A 27336-nucleotide genomic window follows, 5' to 3' on the forward strand; every position below is an offset into this window, starting at 1 on the left:
TAAAGCGCTTTAAGGGCTTTGTAAATTGGAAAAGCGCTCTATAAATGAAGTACCATTTACCATTTCTCTGTTGTTACTGTAAACTTTGGGAGACCCTGAGATTCTCTCCCAGTTGCAGTCAGAGCAGGAGATACTCCCCCTGTCAACACAATTGACCGTTGGCTTGTTGTCCTTGTTGTACTTCATCACCAAATCACTGAATTTCTCTTGTCAATTTAGGGTGTAGAACAGTTACAGTTTATGTGGTGACTTTCTACAGAAACAAACAAAACCTTTGGGAATGACTAAGAGAAGAGTGGGACCATTGCTCTAGTTGTCATGATTGGGGTCAGCTGTTTCTGTTTGGGATGAATCCCTTGTAACGGGACAGAGACTTATCCCCTCCTGCTTCCATCAAGACCTTTCCGCACACCCAGGACAGGTACTTGTACTGGGTTGACCGCACGGCACGTAGATCAGATCTGTAACCATACCATTGGTTGTTCCCCACGGCAACAATCGCAGCCCGCGCAGCAACCCACTCCTCCGAATACAGACGCCTGATCATGTGCCAAGGGAAGTGTGGGTGCTCCGCGACGGCTCGGGCGATCACATCCAGGCTAGTAAGGCCTGAACCTGATGCTTGTTCAAGGGACACCCTGAGACGAATAGCACTCACAGGGAGGAACTCCGCCCACCTCTCCAGAACAGGCCCGATGGTGCCATCATTGATCAGGTGACCGAAGTTAGCCCATGTGACCGAGATGTCCTCAGCCCGCAGCATCTCCATGACCACTCCGAGAGACGGGCGCAGCTCTTGTACCGTGCGTTGAAGCCGTCTCTCTGAGATCTGCCCTCGTGTGGCGTACGCCACTAGAATCAGGAGGACAGGGTAGAGTGCCCGACTCGCCTGGCGCTCATCCGTTAGATTAGACAGAGCGTCAAGGAAAGCCAAGCGGACTTCTATGCCTGCACCAGCAACCCAGGAATGAGTGGTGTGATTCCAGGCTTGACTCAAGATGACCTCAGCAGCCGCAGTAGTGGTCCTCGTTGATGGACCAGGCCTGGCGGCGTCGATGCTCTCTTGCTCCCTACTCATCTCCTGAGTGCGGTCCGCAAACCAGGTGAGATCCCTCAAGTCTGCGGTGTTGTCCAAGAGGCGCATGATCTCTGCCTTGCTCTCGTCCTTGGATAAAACGCGATCCTGGGGCCAATGTGGGGCAAGGCACTCGGCAATGACTTGCTGGACCCGAAGGAGGTTGTTCTTCACACGGATCCCACTAAGGATGGACGCAACTCGCAGGCCTCTGCAGTTAGCGGGGAGTTCCAAGAAGCTGGGGCCTCGGTTTGTCGGCCCATTTGAAGTCGACTCCGTGATCAACCCGGTGGCAGTTCGGCTCAACCTGCCACCCACACTCAAGGTGCACCCAGTCTTCCACACGTCCTTGCTCAAGCCTGTCTCTGCCAGCCCATTGTGCCCGCCGGCCGCGCCCCCACCGCCACCCCGGGTCGTCAGCGGGCAGCCTGTCTACACGGTTAGGGCCATATTGGACTCTCGAAAGCGCGGCAGGGGGATGCAGTATCTGGTCGACTGGGAGGGGTACGGTCCCGAGGACCGCCAGTGGATCCCCCGCTCCTGGATTCTGGACCAGTCACTTGTCCGTGACTTCCATTCGTCGCACCCTTCTCTGCCAGGTGGTCCGCCTGGGGGCGTTCGTTAGTGGGGGGGTATGATTGGGGTCAGCTGTTTCTGTTTTCCCTTGCAGTTGCTGGGGAAACAGCTGGAGGGTGGATCCCGCCAAACACACCTGCTGCCCATTAGCTCATCAGGCCAAGATAAAAGCCTGACAGAAGCAGCAAGGAGTGTCGGGTTATTACTCCGCGACGCTACTCTGTATCCCACACTACTCGCTGTTTTAGCCGCCCTCGGGCGTGATCTTGTGTTTCCTTGTTTTTGATTAAAACTAAGTATCAGCATCCCTGCCGTGGCTCTCCTACCTTCCTGCATTTGGGTCCTCCACTCCGTGACCGTAACACTAGTGCCTTCTGTCAGTATCGATTGCATTGAAATACAAATTTCATACATAAGTATTATGTTTTATAATCTGTTTTATGATCTTATTTTATTTTGTAAGAGGAAGATTTACATGCCTGAAGTAGAAAACGAGCATTAAAGGTCCCATAGTATGAAAATGCACTTAATGTTAAAAAAAAAAAAATATATCAATAATATGCATCTCCGGCCTGTCTACAATCCAACCAGGCATGAAAAAAGTCCGTCCGCGACTTCTCCTTTCTAAAATGTGTGTTTCAAACAGGCAGATTATTATTATTATTATTATTTTTTTCCTGAGAGAGTTCAGTATTGTTCATTCGGTAATTTTACCGATTCAACATTTCATCATAATTGCTCTCTCTCTTTTTTATTTTGTATGTGCGTGAGTATGTGCATGTGCGCGTGTGTGTGCATGTGTGCGTGCGTGTGAGTGTGTACTCATTAATTCACTTAAAACCTATTAAAAATCCCATACCGCTCACCGAAACCGAATACTTCAGAATCCAGCTAGAGTCGTGAGGTTGTCAGGAGACCCGAGGAAGGATCAAAGAAAAGGAAGGAAAGTGAAATCCAGCACCGACCAGACATCACCTACTACCCACCGGGTTACCAACCAGAGTATTTCACCAACCCCAGAAACATCTAAATTCCAACAAATTAGGGAGACCTCAAGAGACCAAAGGAGACTGAGGAAAGGAAGGAAGGATAGATGAAGCAGAGTGAGATCCACAGACATCAGCTTCCACCAATTCAACAACCAGAGGAAGAAGCAGATTGTGTTTGAATTTTGATAGATGCTGGTGTGGTGGATCTGGCATGCATGAAAACCTCCCCCAAAGAGGGGAGCCATCGACCCTGGCCAGGACAGAGCAAGCACAACCCCCCAAGGCCCCCCAGACCATGGCAGCGCCAAGGCACAACCCCCGGGACCCGCAGGGGCCACCGGCCGGAGAGCAAACCCAGTAGCCAGGAGCGCCCCCAACACGGCCCGCACCAGGCACTCCAACGGCCCACAGCCCCCTCTCCCGCCACCCACCACAACCCAGCCCAGGCCCCCAAACCCCCAGACGCACCCCCCCAACCAAGCCGCCCAAACCCCGACCCCCAAACCCTGGGGACCCCCCGTACCCAGGCATCGGTGCCGGAGAGGGGCCAGACAGCGGAGCGGCGAGGGCACCCGCGCCCACCCCACCTCCAGCTGCGTGGTAAGACGGAACGCTGAGGGCGGAAGAGGAGATGGGAGCACCAGGGGACGGGCGGCACCCCCGAACCCCAGGCCCCGGTCATCACGCCAGCGTACTTCGTGAACAGGCAGATTAAACTTCCGTGACTTAGTGACGTCAAAAAGACACGGAAGTGCACCCATCCAGCCCCTTCGGGTTAGTGGCACCACCTTTGGTAAAGGTTTGTCACGCCCACTGAAATTTGAGAAGCTGGCTGCTATAAGCATTCACGGCTAATCGGAGACATTCACGGCAAAATGACGTTTGCGGGAGATTTGCCGGTTACAGCAAAATAACCATTGCCTAAACAATCACAAACTAACGCTACAACTTAGTCTCTGTAGTAACGTTATGCTACTTTTTCTTGTGGTAAAACGTTATGCCACTTTTCCACATATTGAAATAGTTCTCAAATGTGTAAAAGACATGTCTGTATTTTTCTTTTCTTCTGCTGCCATGGCCAGTCGTTTCCATTCACAACATTAGCACATGGCTACGATGACCGAAATCACCGCCCCTTCGAGAGAGAAGGGTCTGGCCTAGGCGTGGCCTGGTGCAGCTATTCACATAAAAGTGACACACCCCTAAAACAGGCTGTTTTGAACAGAGCGTTTTTTGGGCTAATTTAGAGACATAAAAAATGTTAGATCCAAAGTCAATTTTGACAAATGCATGTCACAGACATGTCTTTTACACATTTGAGAACTATTTTAGTATGTCCAAAAGTTGAATAATATGAGACCTTTAAGTCAGCTGAGTTTGCTAATCACATAAATCTATTTTGCCCAGTTTGTTAGTAGATAATAGGTCATTTATTTCTCAAAATGTTCACTAAATCAAAATAACATTTCTTACCAGGATTTTCCCTTTTCCTCTAATGCCAAAATAACCCAAATGCACGCATGAACGCGTGCGCGCACGTGTGCATGCACACACGCACGGTCGCAGAGCAGACCCCTGCCCTTAAAAAGAGTTTTCCTTTCCAGGGAATTCTTGCAGAGCAACTATTTTTAGTCAGCACAGCCAGTCCAGCAACACCAATACAACACATATTAGGAGACGTAGGCTATTAACAGCTGAGCTGTCTTAACAACGCCTAATACATCACACAAGCTCATTGGGCCAACAACTTGTGCTTATCCTAAATTCGCTTTTGTTTCTTTTCTCGTCTTGTTGAACTTAAATGAAGTACCGCTCACTTTAACACACTTTGTGGGCATAAACGTGCTTGTGTTTCTGTGGCTCCTTTCACACTGGCAGATTTTTTTCTGCCCTTTTCCAGGCTCGCTGTCCTGTATGAACGGTACCGAAGGGGAATGGGGGACTGAAGTTGACCCAAGAGTTTGTCGGTGTTAACAAGGCAGAACGCTGCTCGTCGTGACTAGAGTTCAACACCCTAGACTTACTTCCCAAGTTGCTATAGTGTTGAAAGCATTTGTAGCTTTTGCAGCGACGTTACCTTGCATCTCGTTATCATAATGGGACATGTCCCAACTGCTTTGTAAAGGCGTACTTTGGCAAGTTCTCTTAGGCCATGTATACACATAGCCATTTTTTGGGGGGGGGGGGGGGGGGGATATTTTTCTGCGGCTTGCCCTGTCATCCACATGTCCGCGGGGACAAGAAGGTTTCTAAAAACTCCGGCCAAAGTGAAGATTTGTATATTTCTTTGGCTCCACGGTCGCGTGTGTCCGTCAGTAAACAAAGTTTTACATCGTCCTCTACACACCTTTGTATGTGTGTGTGGTGAGTGACTGAGTGAGTGGGAAAAAAAGTTGTTCAAAAAATAAGTGAAGCTTTTTTAGATTTTGTATTTATCCTCTTTTTTCCCCTCTATGCTCCGTTTATGATGTACTCATTGACTGTTTACAAGTATTTTTTTAATTAATTAAAAAAAAAAAAAGTATTGTGTGTGCTGACAGAACTGATCAGCATATATACAGATTGGCGGCTGACAGACCGTGCTTGTGTGACGTATGGTGAAGTGACGTCAAGAGACGTATTTGGCCTGCAGTGCCCCGTCCTGCTGCGTTGGGTCGGGGGCGCGGGCCGTGTTGGGGTGGGGGCGCTCCTGCTCCTGGGTTTGCTCTCCGGCCGGTGGCCCTGGCGGGGCCCGGGGGTCGTCCTTTGGCGCTGCCGCGGCCTGGGGGGCCCTGAGGTGTTGCGCTTGCTCTGTCCTGTCAGGGGTCGATGGCTCCCCTCTTTGGTGGAGATTTTCATGCATGCCAGATCCACCACACCAGCATCTATCGAAACTCAGACACAATCTGCTTCCTCCTCAGGTCATTGAATCGGTGGAGGCTGGTGTCTGTGGATCTCACTCGGCTTCGTCTGTCCTTCCTTCCTTTCCTCAGTCTCTCCTTCGGTCTCTTGAGGTCTCCCTGATTTTTTTTTTTTTTGGGATTTGTTGGAATTTAGATTTTTCTTGGGTTAGTTTCTTGGGTTGGGGAAGAATTCTGGTGGGTGGCCCGGTGGGTGGTGTCTGGTCGGTGCTGGATTTCACCTTCCTTGGTTTTCTTTGGTCTCCTCGGGTCTCCTGACGGCGGTGTTCGGTTTAGGTGAACGGTATGGGATTTTTTCTAATAGGTTTTTGGTGAGCTAACAAATACACGCACGCACGCACGCACATACACATACTCACCCACATACAAAAAAAAAAAAATATATATATATATATAGATATGTATATATATATATATATATATATATATATATATATATATATTAAAAAAAATTAATAAAAATAAAAATAAAGAGCAATGATGATGACATTTCCGAATGAACAATACTTCTAAAAGAAAAAGAAAAAAAAAGAGACTTATTTGACGAAGGCGTACTCTGATTGGATAGCATTTGGGGAACTGTTGCCACCTTAAGGTCTGGCATTGTTATAAACGTACTTAGAAACACATTAATGCAGTTAGCTGTGGATGTTTTCTTTTCTACAAACGTGGTGGTGTGGACACTATTTTTTTCTACACCCAGGGGAAGGAAATATCAGTTTTTAAAAATACCCTGCTACGCCTCAGAATGACACAGCCAAATAAATGCCGGCTCTACTGTTAAACTTATGTTGCGGCAATTTACCAAGAATGCAGAGAAAGTGGCTTGTATGAGAATGAGAACATGTGAGAGTTCTCTCATGGGCCTTTGGATAAAAATGTAATAGGCAAAAGGCTTCTAGGTAATATTGTCATGAATTTTTAATTACCCCTAAAATAGTACATTATAGCAAGGATGTGGTTTTGCTATAATGAGCGCACCAAAATAAGATCTTCACTTTCTACTTATTTAGTAGGTAATAGGCAGTACAAACTAAAATGCCTGTAATTTGTGTTCATTCATTAGCACGAGGTATGTTCTTTCCATGAATGAGCTACTCCCATTACTTCCAGTGGGAAATTTGGATTCTAAATATTAACAAATTGATGATTGACTAATGTGTCGATATAAGTAAATCTTTGACAAATTCAGAGGCTCCACTGTATCTTATTACCAAGGTTGGGAGGGTTACTTTTAAAATGTATTCCGTTACAGTTACAAGTTACCTGCTCCAAGTACCATAATATTAAAGTAATGTAACTTGATTACTTTGGATTACTTTTGGATTACTTCAATACAGAGTACGCTCATAAAGACAAAATAAAAATAACCACAATATATATTCTATACAATGTGCCCTTGCTATTTGCGGGGGTGATAGGGATGATTGAAGAAGCTACATCGCGTAGCATGCCGCTGGACTCTCAACTTTCGCTCCGAGTAAGTTCCAGTGAATACCGGTCACCATTTCCTCCTCCCGTCCGTGACGCTCTTTCAAACTGCCCGCGTGTGGAGGACACGACTCGTCAGTTCATTCGTCCCCACTTTCCCGACATGTAGCAACGGTGTCTCTCTCTCTCTCTCTCTCTCTCTCTCTCTCTCTCTCTCTCTCTCTCTCTCTCTCTCTCTCTCTCTCTCTCTCTCTCTCTCTCTCTCTCTCTCTCTCTCTCTCTCTCTCTCTCTCTCTCTCTCTCTCTCTCTCTCTCTCTCTCTCTCTCTCTCTCTCTCTCTCTCTCTCTCTCTCTCTCTCTCTCTCTCTCTCTCTCTCTCTCTCTCTCTCTCTCTCTCTCTCGAAATTGTAATCCCTCAAAGTAATCCCTATTTTTAATAAATGTACCTGTAATCTGATTACATGTTTTTCCTGTAACTGTTAGGAAATAGTTTTTTTATATTCTGATTACGTAACGGCGGTAGATGTATTCCGTTACTCCCCAAGCCTGCTTATTACTCTGTTGTTATATTGGTGTACAGTAAGAATATGTACAGTAAATGATTCAGTAGGCTGCAGCACACCCACAACCTTTATGAGGATAAGCAGTAGGTGTGGGTAAAAATGTTGATTTATCAATGCATTGCAATACTAGTTCTCACAATTGAATATCGATTCAGCAGATTAGCTGAATCAATTCGCCTACCGGCTGTCAAGAGGGTAAAGTTTGGTGGAGGACCCAGTCGCAGGAAAGCAGGGCAAGAAGGCAGAGGTGATGGACAAAAAAGGAATTTAATTATTCAAAACAAAAGCGAACTCCAAATGGCAGTAAAACAAAACGTGGGGGGGAACAACAAGGCAAAAACGGGCAGCATGACATGAGGAAAAGACAAGGCAAAAACGGGCAGCATGACATGGGGAAAAACAATGAACCGACCCAGACAGAGGGGAGACAGCAGACTAAATACACAGACACTAACGACACAAGAAGACACACCTGGGGCAAGACACAAGTGGCTGAGGGCACTGATTGGATCACACGAGGAAGGGCAGGATCACACTCAAACAAGACCAAGGGAGACACACAAGGAAAACAGAAGCCAAAACATGACACTGGCCATTGGGGGCGCTTTGCATGTGATTTGCAGTGTATGGGCGAAAGCAGCGTTTGGCCAAAAAACAACATGGCGATAAAAAGCAGCAACAGCAGCCTGAAACAAACAATTTCTACTTTTAAGTCTAACCTTTAAGGTTGTTTTGTTGAAAAATTGTATTAACGTGGGATGCAACATCTCGTTTACAAGGGGGTCCCACACAAAAAATATAAGACAATCTATAATGACACACCAGACAAAAAAGAAAAAAATCCTATAAAAATACAATACAATAATACTTAACAGTGACAACCATATACATCTCAACACAATACAAGTCTAATTATTTCATAATAATTAAATATAAAAATAAAATAAGAATGAACATTTTTGAATTCCACTTAAAAAACTGCCACCAAGCTCTGTTTGCACACAGAAGGTACAGAGTCTCTAGCCGCATTCAAATGCAAGGTCCAGCGAGAGTTGTGGGAAATCCTGAGGTTAAGAACATGATACAGACACTCCACTCAAACCACAATACGCAATACCAACACGAAAACATGCCAGAAGTTGCTGTCCTGAATAGGGCTGTTAAAAATGAATCTAATTTGTAATCGATTAACCTCTCAATTATTCCATCGATTAAATGAGTAATCGCATCGGTTCCTGAAACTTCCGGGTGCCAAAATGTTTTTTTAAATGATTAAAATAGCTTTGACGGATGCATTTTTGCACCGACCAATTTTTGTGGATTTTTTATGTCTGCAGAGAGTGCCCTTTCTACATGTGACTCTTGGACTTCCAGACTGACCCCTAACTTAACTATCACTTCTCATTTCATTGAGAGTAAATAATAAATTTAGATGCACGTTAAAGAATATGAGCGTGATTTAATATTCAGAAGTTTCGATGTTAGTTCATTCCACAATTTGGCACTTTTTATTGAAAAGCAGTATGTTTTTAATGTTGCTCTTACATGCACTCGCTGGAACTGATTAACTTGCCTGGTAGAATATTTCATTTCACAGTGAAAAGTTTTTAATGTTGCTCTTACATGCACTCGCTGGAACTGATTAACTTGCCTGGTAGAATATTTCATTTCACAGTGAAAACATTCAATGCATTAAGAGACACGTTTTAAATTCAACAATATCCAGAAATTTTTGAAGTCTCAATTTATCAAATAATCTTCTTGTGTGCTCATATTAGTCAGTCTTAAATTATTCTGCCTATTGTTTTGTAAGAGATGTATGTAGATATATATGTTACCCCAAATTTCAGAATGATTTTTATAATTGTTAAATATATTTATAATACTTAATATTGTAGAAATAAACTACGAATTTTGAGTGTCTTGATCGAGACAGTTTCTAGACTTTACTTTTTCAATATAGAGCTGTCATGTTTTTTGTTTACTTTTGTGCTCCATATGCACAAACAAGTTAGTGCATTTTTTTCTTATTTTCACATGTTTTAAATCCCTGCAAAAATGTAACATGACAATGTTTCAAAAGCTACTCATATTTGTGTGTTTTTACTCATTACTAAATCAATATTGGAACAATTTATCAATATTGAATCAAATTCAACTTGGAGAATTGAAATCAAATTCAACTTGGAGAATTGAAATCAAATTCAACTTGGAGAATTGAAATCAAATTGCAATTGTATTGCAATGTAGATCATCTAAATTGAAATAAATTGTGAGGTTCTTAACAATGACTAACCCTAATAAGTGGTATAAAATGTATGGTGAGGTGAATATGAAGGAATTTTCCTGTTGTAGTTTGCAATGAAAACACTGCTGACAAGAAGGTATCAAATTGTAATGGCATCCTTCCTCTTGAGGAAACTGCATGTTCTATGTGTGCTCATGAGACTGAGACTATTTTATAATTGGTGTGAAGTCCCCACAGCCCCATCTTATTTCACAAATGCAGACACGAAAGCACACTGAAGCAAGAACAAGGACAATGTTTTCAATGCTAAGTTATTGGGTGACGTTTAAAGGGTAAAGTACATTGGAGCCTTAAATGCCAAACAATCTGAACCGAGATCCACCTCAAGTTTGTTCATATTTCAAAAATGTTTCCCATCGGACATTTTGTAAGTTCAAATATTTTCTCGAATCGTATGTATGTTTTGGTTATGTGTATGTGATACTTAATATGATATGATTAACTGGCCACCATTGTAGTGTACATTCACTTATCCCACACCCACCAAAAGTCAGCTTGGTTTTTAATCATTTTTATTGGATAAGTTATTTTATGACCCTTCACAATAGAGCATAAATCTCTTACGCGTTTCACACTGCTTGCATTGAAACGAGTGAGTGTACCTTTACTCTCACTATAATGTAGTTCTCAGAGAAGCTTCTTCACCTCATTGACCATATCAGTTCCCACTCGGCCTCTGCAGTTGGACTTATTAGGTCATAATGATCAGAGTGTTTATGTCTGTCATTTTGAAAGTGTCCTGCAGTGCTCCTGTCATTGCTAATGTGCATGTTTCAGCATGCCATGCTGTGAGTGTGTACATATCCCCGCATTTCCATTTGTGTTTCTCCTCCAGGCTGTTGCGGCTGTTTTGCAACACCCACATTGCAATATACACGCGACTCAGTTTTACAGTTTTACTGTTTTGTCAGTCATATTCTCCCTTCCATGCTTTAATACTTTATGCTCTCTGGTCTTACATTCAAACTATCTTACCGGCACTATTTTTGTCCTCATCTACGTTCTTTCCATCCTTTCCACACCATACTGTAAGCAAATATGTTTTTAGTCGTAAAATATGACTTTGCTGCAAATGTACTGACATGGATGTAGCTCTTCGACATATAACAAATTCCGTTGTTGCAAGCAACCTTTAAGTGAAAATCCAGTCAGTCGGATGTAATACTGTCATATAGAGCAAATGCACATCTAACCGTAATGTCTAATGAGTTTTAACTTTAGTCATTAATTTCTAATGACTATCAAGAAGAAGTGGGACACTGAGAGGACTGAGAAGAGAAGGCAAAAATATAGGGAAATGATACGTAAACTGAAAGTAGAGATAGAAAAGGCCAAACAGGAGGTACAGTGCCATGAATAGGTCTTTGCCCTCTTCTCAAATTATATCCTTGTTAAATAATGAATAAATGGCTAATCACATTTTTTGGTAAGCTGAATCCATTTTCATTGACCACATTCCAGCCTGATTACCTCCAGACTTGTTCAATTAAGTAATCATTTACACACAAAGCCTGGTGGTAAGAAGTTCACCAGCAGCCCACAATGTTTTTCATAAAAAATAAAATAAAACCTTAAATGTTGACAGGAATTTTTAAAATCGTGACCATTAAGTGCAGAGTTTACGTTCCATTCATTCAGGAGCGACGGCCTGCCATTCCTAAACCATAGCCGCCACTCCTTCGAATTTCCAATTAAAGCAGTTAGAGGTTGGAGGCTGGCGACGTTACAATGCATGGATAGTGAAAAAGACGACCAGACATCATCAGCAGCTTCGTGAATGGTTTCTGTCAGCACCCACCTCCACCCATCGACAAATGTTAATCGGCACATGTCGGCGGTCACCGTGCACAGTACACATGACATCGAACGAGAATAGTAATTGCTGAAAGCCGACATGCACTTGACATGTTTAAATATTGAGGGCTCGACACACGGCGACTAATTTAACTTAAAAAATAAATAAATACAAATTCATCTGGTCGCAAAGCACTGGTGCACGTTTTAATTAGTGGTGCAAATGGATAGAGACATTCAGATCAAGTGCGAGGACGACTCAAACTAACCGCCAGGCACCCACGCGCTGCAAAGGTCGACTTCAAAATAAAAGCCTAACAAATAATACATGGGCATCAATGCAGTAGCCTTTGTAGGTTTGAATTTTGACTTTACTTCTTCGCAGCGCATGGTGACCTGGCACCGCGGCTAGCTTGAATCGCCCTCTCTCGACAACCAACATCAACACAACGCCATCCCGAAATCCTATTCAATTGCTAATTAAGGATGGCAAGAAACCGCTAGTTAATTACGCTGTCATTGTATGATATGGCACAAGTCTCCGGCTTAGCAGCTAGCCGCTAATGGGAGTGTAAACATCTTGACAACATTGAAAAACTTGGTAGCGCCAGTAATACCAGTGCAAATGTTAGTGTAGAGCCCTGATCCGTCAGCACCGCCCAACCATTTCTTGTATTTCATTAGGTCTTAAAAATAAAAGGTATTTAAAAAAGCACAACCGGTTGTGGCAGCTGTAGAAGTCCAGTAGGCTACTGGGATGAGTCGAGTCGTTGATGTGTAGTCCACTAGGCATTGTTATTTTGCTGGTGTGTTGAGGCTGGCAGCTGGAAAAGCCAGCTGAAGGTGCTAGCAGCAGTTGATAATTTCTGGACACCACCTTGACCAAGGCTCAGTTCTAGTAGAAAAAAAAACTAGCCAAAAGCATTATCACCAAAATGCTTCACTGTAGGAATAGTGTTATTTTGGTGTTAAGCTGCATTGTATATGTGTATTTCATTAATGTTTAAACCCTAGCCTGTCCCTGCTTGTAAGATTTGAATTAAAAACTCAAAGATGGACGAATACACATATTTGCATTTTTAGTTAGTAGTTTTAAGATGTTAGCCAGCCTGTACACGTGACAGACCCACCCCACAGTGTGACTTACTTGCCACAGCACAGCACAAGTGCAGAGGTATGTGTAGTTATTGGACAACACTGTGGAACGGATATGAGAGTACAATGGTCAGGGTGATCCTGGCAGTCCCAGCAGTTCAATGGAAACCTTTGTGTTCGTCACTGCACTATTCACTGAAGAAGACTGCACATGCCAGCAAAAATCTCATTGGTTTATCTTGTGTACTCAATGAAGGGTAGCTTTTCTGTTCTCCTTTAGATTTCTTTTTTTTCTTTCCACTGCTATTCAGGTTTTAAAAGGGTTATTGCAATAATCTAAAACCTGAATATTGGCAATATTCAAGTTTTTTTAGGCCATGTAAACCCGTGCAATAACCTGAATATGCTCTTATTCAGGTTTTTAAAAACTCGAATAAGAATTTTACAAGGTTTTATAAGTTTTTTAAAAACCTGAACAAGACCCCTGGGTTACTCCTTGCATAACTGGAATTCTTGCTCATATAAACGCATTTGGATTTGGTTTGTTTTTCGCTGTGCGCATGCCCTCTATTTTATTCTATTCTTATTCTTTATGGGTTACTACTTTCAGGATGCAAAAGTAGCTTTTATTTTTTTCTAGATTAGACTGGTTGGTACAGCCATAATCAGCACAAAACTTCGACATTTTCTAAGCTTTTTCCAATGGACAAATTGCTTCCTGCCCCCCCATCTGGGGTTGGGCCGCTTGTCGTGACATCAAATGAAACCCACTTTTACAAGATTTCTTTGAGGAACGAAACCGGCTTTGCTTCCGTGTGAACAGGGCCTAAATTCCCTCCTTCCCTGCAGCCTTTGTTGGATCATTAGTTTATGTTTCTCAGTCTTTGTCAGTTGTCCTGTCTTTGCCCTTGTTAGCCTTGTGTGTTTTGTCTGTTACTTTGTAGCTACCTTTTGGTCTTTTGTCAGTATTCCTAGTTCACCTTTTAGTTTTTCTTTTGGAAATAAATCCACCTTTTCACGACAGAAATAAGAATGTGAAAAGAATGCAAATACATTTTCATGGCATTATAAGTTAGTACAGGCTACACATGCAAAATTTTATTTTTCATTGTTTCCGCTCAAGCTTCCCATTTGTGTGTTTTTCAATTCAGTGGGCCACTTGTGCTCTGGCTGTCAAGGAAAGTAAATAATTCTAATACACACCAAAAAAACTTCTCATTATTATCACTGTGACAGCTTTGTTTCTATTGCCAATTCTTTCTTGCCTTTGTTAATGTAGCTAATTGACTGTCAAAACTGGGACCAAAATGTCATAGTTCTGCCGAGTACTGAATGTGATCAACAACACTAGTCCCAATAGAAACAGCCTACTTCCCCATGTCATGCTTAATGTCCGAAAACTGATCAGTCATGACCAAAATTTATCTCTACCTACATATGTGCATATCAACCTCTGTTAGAACAATCACCCAATATTACCTATTTTATAGCTATAGCATTTTCCTCCATAGAGGCGCTATAGAAGCTACTCGCTTAATGGGTAAAGTGCTTCGTCCATAAAATATTTTTTTTAGATCGATCATTGTGATATTTTTAGACGTTAATGTGGGTATAGCTAGTAGAGATGTCCACACACATTTTGGTGACAACTTAAATTATTGCAGTTTTTTAACATATTAAGCGACATAAGATGTTTTTATGCTTATGTTCAGTTTTACACTGTCCCATGTGCCATTCTACCGCTATTTCCTTGGCTCTCTTTATTTCAAAATACATCCATATTTTACAGTAATGCCACATTACAAAATGCCGCGCAAAAAAAAGAGTTAATTTCAATTAGGCTGTGATGTGCTGAGCATACTCAAAATTGTTGCCTAAATATATATATATTTTTTTAAACCCATATGGTTTCCAAGAAATAAAGTACTGTTCTTGATTTGGTTCCAGTCTACATGTCTGTGCAATGACAGATGACAATGGTGCAAACAAGTGTGAAGACAATCAAGAGAAAGTGGTGGCTATAAAGAGAGGAGTGGGGGAGGTCCAACGTATTTAAAGACAAAAGGCTCCAAGGATGAGAGGAGGATACAGTTCTTCTCAAGTGTTTACGTTTGTGCTTACTGCGGTGCTGAAGTAGGGCTGAGAGAAATAAATGTGCAGATAAGGGAAACAAGATGAGGGTCTCTGAAGCGCTGCAATTCAAAGAAGCACCATCAAGGCTGCAGCTCACGTTTTAATGAGTCTTATACAGTATAGGCTATCAGCTTAGTTTTGAAGGTGTTTTACCACAAATGAGGGACTTGTGATTTATTCTCTGGTTTATTTGAGTAATAGCATGCCTTTTAAAAAGTTAAGTGCCTCAGTAACCCTTACTAATAGAGAAGTTTACAATTACGTCCAAACTACTATTTTTAGAACAATGCATGGGCGTGGCCAGTTGATTTTCGGACTAGGAACACAGGCAGGCGAATGAGGAAGTGTATTCGTACTAGGCAAAACATGTGAACACCATAAATATACTTAACAGACGTATTATAGTTACAACAAACCTCTGCTGCTTTGGTGTCTGCCGATATGGGACTGGGAATGGGAATGAAGGAGTTTCCAGAGGAATGTCTCCGGCCGATGGGTTCAAGCATGTACAATTAAACGGCAGTGATTTACACAAAAAAAAATCACCGAAGACACCTATATGTGCTCTCTACATTTTGTCTGTGCAAATGGGCCAGCAGCTAAAAATCCAGAACCAATCGATTGCAGGTATATTTATCATCTGCTTTCTCAGCGTTAGCCTTGCTAGTTGCCTGCTACAACATGCTAGCTACTATAGTGTAAATGCACCAAAAATACCTCGAGTTTACCTTACGGAAGCCACTGCTGCTTAGATGTGAAAATTAATATAAAGTATCAGCGCTATAGAACACTATGCCTACAACAACATGCTAGTTGATCAGTGTAAGATGTGAGTGGTCACTGTGTCACCACGGCATTTTAACCAAAGTAACTAGACAGAAGTAACAACCCAAATTGTGACTTTAATGTGTTTCGTTTTCGTTAAAATTACCGACCAACACGATATTAGCAGTCATCTAGACCGCACCGGAGTGGCAGCAACGATCATACAGTAAATCTTACGTTCTACGAAAACTGCTTTCTTTCCGCCCATTTTGAGGTCTCTGCATGTCAACCACCGTTTAAGCTGTTCCAAAGCGTGTTTGTCGATGTTGAAATTTCACGCCTGGGACGTCGTTCCCTTCCAAAATGATGTGTACGTGTGTGTCCTACGCTATTATTTTGTCCGACTCATGTATATTAATGAGGAAAACGTGACATAATTTGAGATAAACCCTATTAAAGGTGATTCACTTGAAAACAGACATGGGGTCCAATTACCTACAGTACTTACTTTGATCCCTATGTTTGATGTTGCTGATTGCCACCTTTGGCCGATGAGTGCTGGCAAGTATTACCATAAACAATATTTATAGTACATATATAGATCCTACCTTGAGAGAGAACTGAGAAGGATGGTAGCCTTGAGTTAAGATGCCACAACCGTATTGGATATGGCAAATTTTAAGCAATTTGTGAAGATGCCTTCACTTGCTCCTTTAGGATGTATCATTAATTGCGAACTCATTGGATTAATATCAAATCATTACTTTTAATTGTCATTGTAACTCAATTTTATGAATATTTTTTGTCGATTTTATGGCTAAAATGGCCACATCCTATATGGTGGGGATATCACTTTGAACGGCCCACCTCGTTCACCTGGAAATAAAAAGAAAAATAGGAAATTAATATCAATCTTCTTTTTAGATATCCAACAGGTCTGTGGCTCCTGTGGTTTCTTTTATGAATAAAGGTTCAAATGGCTCCTTAGTTGCCAACCCAAGTGTAATATCTCCCTCCCCACTTGCTGTACTGTGATTATGCCAGGGACAGTCAAAACGTGTAATGCATGAAAGCTAAATATTGCTTAATGTCCGAAAACTGATCAGTCATGACCAAAATTTATCTCTACCTACATATGTGCATATCAACCTCTGTTAGAACAATCACCCAATATTACCTATTTTATAGCTATAGCATTTTCCTCCATAGAGGCGATATAGAAGCTACTCGCTTAATGGGTAAAGTGCTTCGTCCATAAAATATTTTTTTTAGATCGATCATTGTGATATTTTTAGACGTTAATGTGGGTATAGCTAGTAGAGATGTCCACACACATTTTGGTGACAACTTAAATTATTGCATTTTTTTTAACATATTAAGCGACATAAGATGTTTTTATGCTTATGTTCAGTTTTACACTGTCCCATGTGCCATTCTACCGCTATTTCCTTGGCTCTCTTTATTTCAAAATACATCCATATTTTACAGTAATGCCACATTACAAAATGCCGCACAAAAAAAAGAGTTAATTTCAATTAGGCTGTGATAGGCTGTTGTAGATAAGACAGGCCATCAATCAAACAAATCACACTATATTTTTAATATTTTAGTGATAAACAACTCAAGGTTAATATTTCACAACACTAAAATAGCTAGTATGATATAAATAAATGAATGAATAAATAAATAAATAAACAAATGTATTTATTTATAGAGATCCGTGCCTCAAATGTGGGAGACTCAATGGCCTAGGCGGGTCTGCATGAAGATTGTGCTTACTGTGATCTCAGGACAATTTGCATTTCAGCCAAAAACATCCTCATGAGCTTCTTTGTTAGATGATTCATGACATTGTGTGTCTGCGTTTTTGTGGGCATGGGAGACTGTTAAGGAACAAACTCATAGAATGTATCCTTTCAGTCCTGTCGCACCTGGTTCAATAGGACACTTCAAAAAGGGTCAGGCTGACATTTTTATGATATGAAAGTTTCTAAACCCCGTATCTGGCCTCCTGCTGTCTGCATGCCGATTCAGCTCTGAATCGCAATTAGAAGCAATTTTTCACCTTTTGCTAATAAGATGATCTGTTAAAAGGTTATCATTATGTTTGGCACAATGTTTATGCATGTAACAGTAAGTTTAGTAAGTTAGTGAATTTCATAATTTTGTAAAATGTATTATTTTAAAACTCTTTGACTGCCAGACGTTTTCAGAAAAGGGATGCTGTGAGTGCCAGCCGATTTAAGCATTTTGACTGATCTTTCAAGGTCCACAGAAAATTTTCTGTTTGGACTATGGAAACACACATACTACCAAATGAAAGATTGAACCTTCATCTTTCATCAGAAAAAAAAGTTTGTTTCTACCTTATTCCGTTCTTTAGTAATCAACAATAGAAAATGGTTAGTTTCACCCAAATGCGCTTGTTTTGGACCAAAATACGGAGAAATCAAGCTTTTAGTGAAACGATATTATTTCATGCACTCTAGTGAATTTTACACTTCTTTTTGTCCATGAATGATGCCACAAACACCTAAATAGTGCTTTACTTCTATAAAACACTACCACCAAGAATGAAAAAGTGTTTTTTGATAGCAAAATACGTTTATTTACATTCAACAGTGTAACAATTTGACAACAATTTGGCAAACTATTTACAAATGTGTGCAACTGTGGTACTATTTACAATTATGTGGATGTTTCAACGACAGTTTTTCTTTTTGTGTAACACTCCCCTGCGTGCAAGGAGACGCAACAGGATTTGCACAACAGATTCACTTTTTTTTTTTTTCTAGATTGGCAATCAGTTAAATTTCTCAAAACCAACTCAATGGAACAAAACAATGTGTTGTCCTCCAACATGACTGCTGCGGGTGTTTTGTTGCTAGTCAGAAGTTAGTGCCGGCAGTTATCGCCACTGCCTGAAATTCACCGCCTCATCCTTGAAATTTCTTGTGCTGCTGTTTCTGGAAGAAGCCTCAGGCTTCCTCTCGTAACTTATTGTAATACAGTTATGGGCAAGCTGTGTTTGCAAATGATATTTTAATGGGATATAAATAATAATAAATAAATAATAAATATAGTTACCATATTAAAAAAGTTTTGTAAAACATAGAAGATAAAGATAATGTGATGACATGGTATTAAAGTTTATTCACATTAGTTTCCTTCCTTATTAGCCCAATCACATGTTATTCCAATGAGATTCCTGACTCCACATGAAACCTATCCTAACCTTTGGGCTAACATGAGGGGTAATTATCATTAGGGCCACCTTGCATAAAACAAGAAGAGTAGTCTCTTGAGGCTTTAGGGGGCTAACACATTGTTTGAAACTCCCCTAATTTTAATTAGTTTCTTCAACAGGGAACATACTGTAACTTTGGAAATGCCACCGTCGAGAGGATTTTAACATTTGACTTCATTCCCTTCCCAATGCCCAAATCACTCCACAGAGAAACTTAGATGTGCTTAAAAGCAAGTCCATATTAACATTCTGCAAAATGTTCCATTTTTTGTCTCATGTTTTGTTGTTTTTACTTGCTGCCCACTCACTAATTGGAATTCTATTTTTTTTACAAGGTTGTTTCTAAGATATTTTGTAGTCTGACGTCCACTTTTCACTGTTGGAAAAAGTATTGTGCTGAATTTTACACCATCCTACGCTTCTCATGCTACATTCCAATTATAGTCAAACGAGAGAGAAAACAGTTCCATCCCCTCATAATGCTTAATGTCAGCTCGTACACTCTGTTAAAAGAAGATTGGACTTTTAGTGTAAGACATCCAGTCTTTAAAGGGGACACTTGAATGAGCTGAACATGGGAACTTATATGAAAGATCTCTATGTAAAAAAAGACACCCCCACCCTAAAAAAATATTTAGTGATTTACACTTTTTGGGCGTGGAATACTTTTTTCTGCATCACACCCTGTCAACGTCTCAAGAGGAAGCAAGCATCGTAATATTGTCTGAAAACGGTAACTAATGGTCCCCAAAATTCATATGCACATTCCTACTCTTGTCACCTTAAATCTGTGAAAACTTAAAGCAATCGGCACAATATTTGGGACATAATGTGAGCTCCTATGAGAAAAAAAACGCCATCATCATCATCATCACCGCCACAAAAACGAAAATATTGTGCTTGTGCTGAAGGTTTTTTTTTCTTTTTCTTTTTTTTTACTTTTACAGGTTGGCGTGGATAAGAGAAGGAATGTGCGTATTAATTTTGTTGTCGATTGCTCTCCGTTTTTAGACATTTAATGGCACAATTTTTGCTGGACTCCAGGCAGGCAGCATTAGCTCCCCACGCTACACGCAGCTATCAAGGCAAGGCCGACAGTTACGCTAGGTTATCTACGAATTTCTCCAAAACAAATGGATGAAATTGAAAATACATGCCAATATAATTTTCCCTAATAAAAAAACACATAAAGAGAGTGGGCCATCATGGCCGGAGTGGTACTTTAAGTGTAATTGTATTAGATGAGGCTTGAAGTAATTGATTTGATTGAAGGCGAAATCTGAAGGTAGAAATAGGCACTCAAAATGGAGCGGGTTAAGAGATGAGAGTGATGTAAGAACAGAAGAAGAAAAAAATGCTGAAGTCCGGGAGTATGACAGGGAGATGACTTTTAAAAGGACAATAGTGCGCAATCGATAGGTGCAGTTGCCATTGGGGTGATGATTAAGGTAGGAAGAACTATACAGAAAGTGAAGTTTCTTTTTGCAAGTCTTACCATCTTCATCTTGCATCAAATCTACTGGTACAGGGATACCTTCAATAGGTCCGTTTTTAGACCAAACTGTAACTTATACTCGATTGCCCACTGAACTGAATTTGGGCTTTTTATTTTTTATTTTTTTATTGTGCTCAGACAGACATGTTCATGTACAGGCTGGGGTCAGTTCATCTCAAAAGTTGAATATGACAGGTAAAAACAACAATTACAAGTCACTGCCCTTCTCTCCTCATTAAAGTTAGGGGTGAGCCAGAGCTTTTCCAGCTGAGCGAGAGGTGGGGTACACCCTGGTCTGATTGCCAGTCAATCGCAAGGTAGCATCTTATTTAATACTGTATTTATATAATCAATTTCAGATTATTATTATTTTTTTAAACGTTTGATCTGGGGCATGAAAAGCATACTGTGTGTATAAGACCTGATCTTCATCACGAAATACCCAACAATATGCACCGTAATCAAGGCGTGACTTAGTGTCAACATGACATGAAGTCAACCAGGAACAAGTACGCATCATGTACTCGTATCATTTACTGCATTGGCCCAAACTCTTCAATTAACTCACAACTGAACATGCGTGGTGAATGTGACGCTTTGAGCAGCACATGGTGTCAAAAGTGCTATATAAAGCTTAGTCCATTTTTCAATTGACCATAAATAGGAAATCTGGCTCGCTGAGCATTCACATGCATTCAATTATTGTAGTAAACATATGCAAGGATCTCAAGTAAATGTGACTGTTTCTCTGGCATGTCATTTTCAAATTTGGTTAACTTGTACAGTATAAGTGTGTGTGTCACAGTGTATTCCCCCTACATTGTGGCTCCCTTTTGGCTTTCTCGCTAATGTGTTGTCTTTCTCTTTGTGTAACTGTCTGTCTGTCATTATGACTGTCTGTGCTGTTGGTTGCATGTTGCACAATTTCTTCTTCCACATTTGAGCTGTCATTTATTTTATTTTCATGTGCATGCTCGTTGTGAATTTGCCACAAACCTCCATCAAATGTCTGCTTTAAATGTCTGTTTGTCTCTCACACATCTGTTTTGGTCTGTACCTTCATTTCTTTGTGTTGGTTTTTGTTGTCTGTCTTTTTCCTTTGTGGCTGTCTCCATAATGTCCACTCCTCCAGCTTTTGTGACTTTGCTGAACGGGGACCAGGCTCAGGATGCCATCCGCTCCCTCCATCACAGCACTGTCCGGGGACGCCTGATCAATGTCACCCTGCAGCCTACAGACTCCCTGCTCTGCCTCACCAACCTGCCCCACACCTTCACTGCACAGCAGTTTGAGGAGCTGGTGCGTTCCTACGGAAACATCGAGCGCTCCTTTCTGGTGTACAGCGACCTGACGGGCCACTCCAAAGGCTATGGATTTGTTGAGTACATGAAGAAAGACTCTGCTTCGCGGGCCCGTTCTGAGTTGCTGGGACGACCACTGGTACGTTGAGCAGATTTTTGTGTGTGATTTTTTTAATTTTATTTTTATAATAAATGATGCCAAGCTTTATATTGTCAATGTCTTATTACTAGACATTAATAGAAAAAGTAGGCCTTCAAGAGTTTTGTTTTGAATGTATTGCCAGAAAAGGAAACCTTATATCGTGAATGGAAGGAAAAAAACTAATCCTCAGTTTATTTTCTACAGTGGGGATAATTGGTGCTGAAAGTAGGCTTCCTCCCACACACCAAGACAAGGATGTTATTGAATGTGCCAGTAAGGTGTATAGAAAATGCCTAAATTGGTGGAAGCATCAAATATTTTTTACAAATACTGTAGTAGTGTATATTCCTAAGCACTTCAGTGACAAACTGCTGAGGGCAGTTGAGGATGTGAAAGAAACATTTGCTGTGATTTTGTAGGGCGATCGCTTACTGATGGTGCAATGGATGGACGTCAACCAGCTGAGCCAGGAAGAGAACCTGCACTCCAAATGTGTGTGTGTGGACCGACTGCCTCTGAACCTCTGTGACTCTGAAGAGATGACCCAGATCTTCTCAGAAACCTACAAACCGGTCTTCTGCCAGGTAAACCTTGTAGAAAAAGCACTCACATGCATGCACGCACGCAGGTTCGTGGGTGCAAGGTGGTCTCCAATTGCCCACGTCACTTACATGGTTGACTACATCATCCACAAGGGGACATCTTGCAGTTTACCTCTATAAACGCAATAATAATTGGTTCATCTTTAATAATAGGTTAATTGTTTTTTTTTGAACACACATTGTAATTTCCATTCCTACATTCCAAAACAGGACCTTATTTCAAATTGACAATGCAAAAATATTCTGTTAATTGTTTGGTCCGTAAAATAACAGAAAATAGACAAAAATGTTGATTACTGTTTTCCAAAGTAAAAGCAGATGTTTACAAATGTCTGACTTTGAAAAAACATAAAGATAATCCGTCCTCTATAACAGAGGACTACAGAAATCTGAGAAAATCTACTGTTGAGAGGTTGAAATTACAAGAATTTGGACAATTTTAAATATAACAAGGTTTCTAAAATAATCGATTAATTTTAGAATTGATTAGTTGTTGATTAACCGTTGCACCTCTAATAAGTAGTTTTTGCCTTGATCTGCTTATAACCAATGAACTCAATGTTTAAAGCTAAAAGTTAAAATACCACAGATTGTCACACCCACCTAAGTGGGGCGAAATTTAGAATAGTATCAGAAGCTTATCTTTCCTAAACTGCCTACTAATATGCTTATTGCGCAGAAAGTGATGTGGGAAACCCAAACATTTTAATTTATGCTCTACCGCATTTTAAATTGTGCTGACAAACTGCTCCTTCCTACCTGACCAAGTACTAAAAGAAGTGTTTCATCAGGAGATGACGATGAATACTGCTGTCATCAGTAGTGATTGTATTCAAATGTATAATGTATAAATAATATTGATGTTATAATATTCGTTAAGTGATATATTACCTGTTGACTAGATATATTGGAGATCAGATTGGATGCATTGGATGGATTGCCAAGTGAATTTATGAGCCCAGTTTAGTGTTTTTAATCTCATGATTGTTTACACCCACCAGCCGTAACATTATCACCACTATAGTATATCCAATTCAAAATAGTTATATCAAATATTCTTATGTTTTCTTCACATTTTTAAATGCATTTATCTCGGTTTTAATTAGCCCTAAATTGACCTTCATCTCTAAATTCAATTTTTAATTTTATTATTGAATATTAGAACTTCTATCCACTTCGTTCTTTATTATTCCTTAATGTGTTCTGCTGCAAGGTGGTGATGTAAAATTTGAAATGTTCACTTCAGCTGCGCTACACACCACCTTGTTCTATTTCATCCACTCCACCCCCACCTAGCCATTTTGACATCACTCACTATATGTCATCTATTGCCTTTCCAGTTTTAGCCCCACCCCTCTGGCCTCTCCCACATAAAAATCGATAGAACCCCGCCATTCTAGTCCCATGGTGCTTTGTGGGCGTTGAGCTCATGTTGTTTCACTGTTACATAGCCAGTAGGCTTTGACCTATGGCTCACTGATTTTATATTTTGAATGTGTATGATGCATGTGTGTACGGTATATTATTGCACTACAGCATTTTTTTATTTTTCAAGGCTTGTGAAATCATGCGCAGGAATGCACAAAAATACAGCTTCATATCTTGGACAAGTCAAATATGCAGAATATTTAGTAGTAGCACAAGCAAAAAAACTTTTTTTTAATTGATCAAATGAATTTACCTGTAGTTACGTAAGACCTATGGCAAGAGAAAAAAAGACCAATTAAATTTGATGTTTTTTCTCCTTATATTTCAGCACCATCATCAAGGCACATTGGAGTAAAAACAGCTTTAGCAGGTGGCGTAAAAGGGAGCCTCGTTTTGTTGTAATACTCCTGTGGATATGCAAATTTTTATGATCATTGGGTTCTGTTACTGACTTCTGCTCCTTCAAGAGCACTTAAATGGGTCACATGTGCATTTTTTCACATTTCATCTTTATTTGCTCTGTATTGGAATAAGCCGTTTGATTCTCTAAGCCTTTTTTCCTTTCTGCACATTAGTTGGGTAGAGCCTTGTCACATTTTGTGATCAGAGTGCACTTAACCTGCCGTCTTCACCCTGAGAGCTATAAATCTGCTACCCATGAAAGGGCCCTTCAGACAGCAGTTTAGTTTGAGTCAGCCTGAAAAGGTGGAGAGAGCACAAGGTAAAAGAAAAAAAAACAGAGAGGGAATTATGATTGGATGGAGATGTTAAGTAAGGATGCGAAGGTTTGAGGGGGAAAATAGCTGACCTTAACCACTAGGTGTGACTTAAGGGTTTAATTTTAAGAGTAAATATAGAATGTCATGACATGCTCTTTTATGTCTTATCCCTACCAGTCAGTATTTCATGTCTGGGACCACAACACGAGGTCAATAGCTATCAGACACACTGTTCGCTGGTTGGTGTCGTGATGAATAACTTGACTGGTAAATTGAAGGATTCATTGTTAAGCTTAATCACAGTCCCTGTAAGACTGCTGACATTGCAACGGTATGCCTGTTGACCCCACATCCTATAATAGATTCAACAAAACTCCAGTTGCTACAGTCTGTTACGTCATGCCCCAGCAAAGACTGTTGACTGCCTGACTTAAAGTTACCTGAGGTACTTCTGAAGTACAATGAGGAGACTTATCAGACTGAAGCTCATTCTCAACATAGCTATCAATCGGTTCGATAGAAGAGCAGCACATTTATTCGGTTGTGCACTGTGGACAGCTCAAAAGTGAAGAATGCTAACCAACAGAAAGGCTAAAGGCATCTGTCGGTGTCTGTTTTCTGCTCGTGTCGGATTAATCCAATTAATACTCTGACATTAGAGCTGTCAAAATTAATCGAGTAATCGATTATCAAATTCATTGACAACTATTTTAATAATCGAGTAATCGTTTGGAGCCATTTTTTTACTTAAAAATGTCCAAATCCTCTGATTTCAGTAACAGTAATTGTTCAATCATTTCTGTAGACCTTCATAAAAGAAGACTGATTATCGTTTCTGTGTTTAATCAAAATTGCATTTGTTTATTTTTTTTTATATATATATATATATTTTATTTTTTATTTTTTTTAAACAAAACAAAATTGCATTTGTTTTTACTTTGGAAAACAATGCATGACCGAACCGGTAATATCCCCCCCCCCCCCTTTTTTTTGTCAACTATACGAATACGAAGTACAAAATGAACACAATCACTGGTTAATAAAAAGTAATCAGGGGGAAAAAAATGCTTTTGTTATACACTTTAATGCATAAATAAACATGAATCCGATTAGTCAATTAATGGATGGAATAATCAATAGATGAATCGATTCTAAAAATATTCGATAGTGACAGCACTGACTGACATATACAGTATGTCAAGGGTTATTGACCTTTTTGAAACTGAAAGCGACTTCTTGGGTACTGACTAATGTGAAGACCTATCAGTTTGATACACATTTCTGAAATAATAAATTTGCTCAATTATCTTATTATTAATCATTAATTATGCTAATCTTTTATTCATCTATGTGAAAACACTGACCATGTTATTGATTTCTCATAATTATCAACAATGATCTAAAGGATCTAGGAAGGGAGAGATAAATACATTTGCAACATTCTGTAAATCTCTGCAAGTGTTGACATGATCGTTTCCACAAAATTCCTTGGAAAGGAATATTGTCCCATCAATGGTGAGCTATTTTTGAGAATAGGCACATGGGCTTCTCATGTGGTCATTGGGCGTGACCCCTGCAGTGTATCAAACAATGTGGTTGTCATAAGCATACATTTGTTATCAACATAAATATTGACTTCCTTTATACGGAAAATGATTAAAGTAACGGAATATTGAGGTAGCCAATCATTTTTCAATTACCATTTATTCACAGTTGAGATATTCAGTGGTTGACACTTCCACCTTAAGAAGGTCTTTTATTTCCCTTTAGGTAGAACAACAGCTTCATAATAATTTGAATGGAAATAACAGTATAAAAAAGCATAGCTTACCATTAATTGATATATCCACCACACCCATCACTGTGAACATAATTAGAACATTGAAATAAAAACGAAATTGAATGTTTACAAACCTGAGTGCAGATACAGCTCACTCAGTTTTTGTTACTCAGCCTTGCACACAAATTTGATAGCCCTTATGAAATTTTCACTCAAACCTTGTTGAATAAATGGTGATGTAATAAGTTTTACATCTTACCCACCATCTCTCACGTCTGCACACAAGAATAATAATGAGTATGTTTTTATTAGTTTTTCTTTCCCACTCACTGCTCTAGCCAACCTTTTTTCCATCTCCTCCTCTAGTACTTTTCCTCTGTCTCCATCCATTCATCGATGCCTGAAGTGGGAGAGTGATTCACATCATTTCCATGCAGTTTGTTTAATGTATGCTGATGATAATGGCCTATCGACCCACTCCTCGACACACATATCCATTTCCCTCTCTTATTCCCTCCATGCGTCTTCTGTTCAGACCGGAGGCACCAAGCGCCAAATGAGTGAATGCAAGGTGGGAGGGGAATTTTGGTCCCCTTGATAGATTGAGAAAGGGCGCTAACAGTCATTAGCCGTCATGCTCAGTACAATCGCTCCCAACTGATATTTATTCAAACTCATAGATACAATAGAAAAAAATATTTCGTTCAGTGTAAATGCACAGGACGTGAAATTCACAAAAAACAACTACGAACAGTATTAAGAAAGAATGGATGTATTCTCTGAGAAGTGACTATATTCTTCTGTTCTACCGACAAAAGGCTGTGTGACATTTTAAACATTAACATGTCATCACCCATTATATTCCATTAGTAGCCATTAGCTTCCCTGCATTATTCAGCTACCTCATAGAAGCTGGAAAATGCTACTTAGTGGAAAGCAGAGCCGCTGGTCAGCAATAGACTCTGATCTTACATGGTATATCTAACTATTTAT

The 27336-nt window shown here is 40.3% G+C and overlaps 1 protein-coding gene across 2 annotated transcripts in view; it reads left to right on the plus strand.

Annotated features, from left to right (window-relative positions):
• Positions 1-27336, plus strand: part of raver2 (ribonucleoprotein, PTB-binding 2) — a 63500-nt gene that overhangs the window by 13036 nt on the left and 23128 nt on the right. For both annotated transcript variants that reach the window (XM_086089648.1, XM_086089647.1), the window contains exons 3-4: positions 21504-21811; positions 22234-22398. In XM_086089648.1, the coding sequence (XP_085945774.1) occupies positions 21504-21811; positions 22234-22398 (473 nt within the window). The remainder of the gene's footprint in view (positions 1-21503; positions 21812-22233; positions 22399-27336) is intronic.

The sequence above is a fragment of the Leptonotus elevatus genome, chromosome 11, assembly GCF_054856555.1.
Source record: "Leptonotus elevatus isolate MCC_2025b chromosome 11, RoL_Lele_1.0, whole genome shotgun sequence".
Lineage (NCBI taxonomy): Eukaryota > Metazoa > Chordata > Actinopteri > Syngnathiformes > Syngnathidae > Leptonotus > Leptonotus elevatus.